Source organism: Cupressus sempervirens, chromosome 9 (genome assembly GCF_028749045.1).
Source record: "Cupressus sempervirens isolate cs-2001-9-10 chromosome 9, ASM2874904v1, whole genome shotgun sequence".
Taxonomy (NCBI): domain Eukaryota; kingdom Viridiplantae; phylum Streptophyta; class Pinopsida; order Cupressales; family Cupressaceae; genus Cupressus; species Cupressus sempervirens.
This window is the reverse complement of record NC_143126.1, coordinates 796,478,699-796,484,443: the sequence shown is the minus strand read 5'-3', so window position 1 is coordinate 796,484,443 and position 5,745 is coordinate 796,478,699. Positions and strand designations below refer to the sequence as shown.

Here is a 5,745-nt window from a genome sequence, read left to right as displayed (position 1 = left end):
ATCTCTTGTCTCTTTGCGTTGATCTTTTTAAAACACTAGCAAACTTTGGGTTTAATGGTAAGAATCTTGTTACCATAGCTCACTTGGATTCTTTCCTTGCATTTTTTTAAATTTGAATATTTATTTTAGTGATGATTTGCAACATGATTGGATGAGTTGGATTCGTTGGCTAACCATTCCTATGTTGTCATTACTATCAATCTAATGATCTCCAAGTCATAGATAAACTATGTCAACGAGTAGATTGATTAGATAGACATGATTGTCGATTAGTGTGCAAGGTAAACCTAGTAAGCTATATGTGCAATAGTATTGTTGATGAATTATGATGAATTGACTATAGGAGATATCTATTAGAGATATGTGAAATGATTTTTGAAATAATATCTACTAGGAATTCAATAGAGGTTTACATGTCACAATATGAAGAGCAATTAATTGACATAATATACTTCTATAGATTCAACAAAATGGTTAAGATTAAGTTCTCTATGGAGAAGTCAAAGTGGTCAGTTGAGATAAGGCCAACATCAAGGCACAAAATTCAAGGTTTTGGCACTTGATCATGAAATTCAAATTTCTTTTCGAGCTGACTAAGGATAATATGTTTAGCCCATTTTTCCACTGCCTCGAGAAAAATAAAAGGGGGATTAAAAAATTCATGTGTGGTGATTGTTAGTTTGATTTTTGTTATTATGGAAGCAATATAGTGTGTTAGCAATAATCTAGAGAAGAACATTGGTCAAATACTAATTGAATTTGTAATCCATCAAGTGCAACTTTAAGACCATTCATTACTTGTTGGTTTTAGTAGGCAGACAAAATAAACTCCCTAATGGGTAACTTTTAATTATGTGTGTGGGATCCTAATTGGTTTCAAGATCAAAATCCTCTAACTAGGTTACTCTCAGAAGGATTTTTAACTCCCTTAACTAGGTATATCCTAGTAAATCTTTATTATAAGTTCATAATAGGGCTAAATAATACTCTTGACTAGGTGGATGTAATTATCCTATTAGGTAAATTTATTATTGCAATGGTGAGAATTTATGGGTACTAATTCCATCAATTGTTTTCCCCTCTAACTAGACGTTTCTACATGAAAAATACTTGTGTTGAAGTGTTGCATATGTGGATGTTTGATTTATTTTTTGTTATATTGTTAAATTTCCATTGCATGATATGTCTTGTGGAAAGTATTAGTGAGAGTGTTTGAGTTCTTGGTGCTACTAATTCAACACCCCCTAATGTCTCCTAGCATTAACAATGCTAATAAGTGATTGGAGGCAAACGTTATTTCTTCCTCTTGAGAGTAGCAAGCCAAATTTCCTAAATTTTCACGTTTATGTCTTGGCTAAATATTTAGTTTTATGCTGTCCACTATAATAACTTAAAATTTATCGAACAAAGTTACTCAATATAAAATCATATAAATACTAATTTAATAATTTTAATTAAACCTAAGAAAAAATTATTGTCCTTAAATAAATTTATGATCACAATTTTAATAGATTTTAAACTAATTATTAAATAAAATAATAAACCTTCAAAAGCAAAAAATAGATAGAATTTTTATTTTAGCTAAAGATAAAAATATGATAGAACATATTCAACAATTGTGATTAAATGAACTATTTATTTATAAAATTTACATGCTTTAAAATGATAATCCTTAAACATATCAAAACATAGATATTAAAAATATTCTTGAAATTTAATATTTTTACAATTAAAAAATATAATTTATGTTTAATATTTTATTTAATATGAATATTGACAAATAATAAAATTAATCAAAAATTTACTTATTATCAAGAACAGTTAAATTTAACATCTTAAAAACATTGAATATACATAAAATATTTATTTTTTAGTCTTGTTCAATATTATTCAAAAATCATTTTATTTATAAAACAATACTATAATTATAAAAAAAAATGCTATAATTATAAAAATTTAAAAGCTCTATCACAAAATAACACTAATCCACAACTGATATAATATAGCTCAAAGATAATAAAATATACATACATAGATTATCTTGCTAGCAAACTTTTATAATAGAGATGTAGCAGTCTTAAAATATTCATTATTATCTTAACATAGAAAATTTAGAAATATTTCTAAGATGACGATGACAGGATTGTTTGCTCCACTTTGTTTGTCTCTGAGATGCCTTCATACAATTCAACAACTCTACCGTTTAGTGGCTGCAACTCTCGTGAATTGGACTTCTGTTATGCAAACATAATTATTTTAGTCAAGTATTTTGTAATCAATAGAATTATTATATTTGAAAATGTAATGATATTTCTAATGATCAATATTAAATAATTATAATAAATTTAAATTTTGTAAACAATAAACATAAAATTTAATCATATTATATAATATTAAAATGATGAAATGTAACTTAAATCTGAAGATGTTCATAAAGAGATGGTAGGAATATAGTTTTAGTATGTGGAAATTTACCCCTAACAATGCATCCCACAAATCATGCACTTGCTCAGGGGTAACAGTCTTCGCCTGTCAATCAATAAAATAATTTACAATGTTAGTATTTTATAATGTATTTATTAAAAATATGTATTATGTTACTATAATGACAAAAGTGAAGGTAACATACTTCTTTGATTACAGTCCAGGTAACCCCCTCTGTGAATGGATAAGTGGTGAGAGATCCACTGTATCGATAATATGCTGCATCTTCTCCGATCTCAATTATCTTGGGATCTATAAAACCTACATCTATCTCTTTTGCATGGGCAATGTCCGGAATGAAATCTTTAAGCTGTGAACACCACACAATATTAATTCTATTAATACCTAACAAAAAAAAATTGACAATCAAATATCATACTATATTTCAAAATTTTAGGGTATTATTCTAGAAAACCTATTACATGTACTTTAAAAAAATCAAATATTTATTTAACTTTCATTCTATAATGATTTAACTAAACAATTTTTTTTAAAAAAATAAAAATGTTAGAAAAATTGTTTGGACCTTTTAGTTTGCTTGTTAAAAGTCACAATCTAAATCCGTAAGGATACCCTATGATTGAATGGTGTGTGGAACAAAGACCTTGGTGCAATTTGTTTACATAAAAAAGAGTACTAGAAAGATTAGATAATAAGGCAACTAAGTGGCATTGGTTATTAAAAACAATACTAGAAAGATTAGATAAAAAAGCAATTCGTTTTACAATCTAACATCTTAAATAGTGTAATTAATGTGATAAAAATAAGGCAAAAGGGTTGTGACCAAGTGATTTGGACCTCTTAGTTTTCTTGTTAAAAGTCACAAACTAAATCTGTCAAGGATATCCTATGATTGAAAAATGAGTACTAGAAAGATGAGGTAATAAGGCAACTAAGTGGCCCTGATTATGCAACAATGTTGATTGTGGAAGCAATAGTTCCATTGTTTTCATGTAAGAGAGCTGTAGTCATATAAATGAAATTAATACTTATTTCAAAATGATTTACAATGAAAAGATATGGTTTTATCAATGAACCCTTGGTCTGCTAGTGAAGTTAGAAGGACCAAAACTTGTTGAGTTTGAGACTCCAACATCTTAAAGAGATGGGCATAAGACTGTGCTTCAAGCAAATTCGACAGAATGAATACCCCTTAGTATTTAACTCTTAGCTACATAAATTCAACCTAAAAATAATTTTCATAAGAATTAAAAACTAAATACTAAAAATTATGCCACTGAACAAAATCCCTTCGAAAAACTTGCAATATGTGTCTTATAAATGGCTTGTAAGCAGAAAATGTGGCTCAACGTATAAGAGCTCGCATCGAGTTTCATAAAAGAGTTTGAAACAACAAAGTATGACTCAATACTTGAGACTTCGCATCCATCCAACAAATTAAAAAATAAAAATGTTAGCACTTGTTTCACGTATGACTTACAATAATCAATGTTTTTTTTCCATATGGAAGGTTTGGACTTTCCAAAACAAACATTACTGTCTATTCTATGTATTGATTTACGATATAAAAGTACTAGAGAGATGCATTAGGAAAGAGATCGGACGAGATTGGCCACATCTGCTTAGTTCAAAACTTATATCAAACTCATTCTTCACCGACTTAAAAACACTATAGCAGACCTGTAAAACAAATATTACATAATCATATATTTGTATATAAACTCTCTATCTCCTCACAAACTTTAACACAAATATTACACAATCATTTATTTGTCTATAAACTTAAGAGTACAACCATTTAAAGACAATGGTACCTCTGTGAGAAAAGGATCAGGAGGTCCAAACTGGTAGAGAATACCAATAACAGCAATCTTTGTGTTGTCCTCTGACAAGTGGACCATGTGCAACTCTAAAGGATACCTGAGCATATATCAACACCCAAATTATAGTTTTAAGTTGCACACTCATCATCATTTACTATGCATATTTAGTATAACATATCACCTTAGGCCGTTTATGGTGTGTTCAGATGGGTGATGCCAATGGGTTTGATTTAATCCGTACTTCACCCCATCTATTTCAAGACTGCCTGCATCTTCAGACCACACTACCTGTATTGTATAACTTGTTCAATATAGTTTACACTTCCTTTCACATTAATCATTATAGGCATACTACAAAAGGTAAGAGAAGTGGTGAAAGTAGAGAAATAGATAATAACCTGAATTTCATATCCTTTATCGATCATTGTTGCATGGTCAGATAAGTAATTCTTGTTCAATGCCCCAAGAGCTTCATTGCTTAAAGCATTCTGAGTCTGTATATTGATGGGCGATTGTTTCTCTAATTCTCCTGCCATTTGCAATATCACACATTATGTTATTAATTTCTGATGAAACAACAGTAGAAAAGAGAAAAAGGAAATGAAGAATGACTATAATTATTGTTACCTTGGACAAATATCAGAAGTCCAGAGAGCGCCAACATGCACACAAACACAATTCTTGTCATCCTACTAAGCTTTGGATCTCGAATGGTTTGCTTATCCTTTCATATGCCAGGTATTTATAGAAGCTTGTGTGTGTTTAATAAACATTAAACGTGTATTAAGATAAATAAATTAAGATAAACATTAACCGTGTATTAAGATAAATAAATTAAGCTAGTTCTGCATGTGAAATGATCCCTTCAACTGCAGACTTTGATTGAGACTTTGATGTTTACAGAAAGATTCCTGCGACTTATTAAATGTTGGCCTATGTCCAATGAACTGCAATCAAAACGTGAAGAAAAATGGAGAAGATGCTTTACATATAAAGAAGACAAAATGGTTCACATGTGAAAAGGTAGGTCTACGGTGCTATCAAACAAAAACTTGTCAGTCTAACTATTGTCATAGAGTGAAAGATTGGGAATGCATGGTTATTATTAACAATGGTACTAGTATTTATTACTCTTAATTGAATATAATAATAGATTTCATTATCAAAGAGACATGAATTTAAATACAAACAATTAATATAAGCATGTGAAATAAATGTCATGTCTTATTATAAGAAAAAGATTATACATATATGTATGATTCAAACGATTCTAAAGATAATTGATATATACATGTGAAACGAATGCCATGTCTTATTATAAGAAAGAGACTACATATATATCTACCAACTCTTATCTTATGTGGAAGAATTGAGAATACATTATTGTCGAACATGACATACAACAATAAATGTACTTATTGCACCTATTTACATGCACTAATTAATCCTATTATCAAAGATGGGAAATAATTGCTTA

The 5,745-nt window shown here is 29.1% G+C and overlaps 1 protein-coding gene across 1 annotated transcript; it reads right to left on the bottom strand.

The window, feature by feature from the left end:
- Window positions 1-1,976: 1,976 nt before the first annotated feature.
- Window positions 1,977-5,050, bottom strand: LOC149541113 (alpha carbonic anhydrase 7-like). Its single transcript, XM_089802114.1, has 7 exons — window positions 4,896-5,050; window positions 4,667-4,797; window positions 4,450-4,556; window positions 4,260-4,365; window positions 2,630-2,794; window positions 2,476-2,529; window positions 1,977-2,234 (listed from the first exon to the last, which is right to left on the bottom strand). The coding sequence occupies exons 1-7, from the start codon at window positions 4,954-4,956 to the stop codon at window positions 2,124-2,126; spliced, it is 735 nt and encodes a 244-aa protein (XP_089658240.1). The 5' UTR covers window positions 4,957-5,050; the 3' UTR covers window positions 1,977-2,123.
- Window positions 5,051-5,745: the final 695 nt, after the last annotated feature.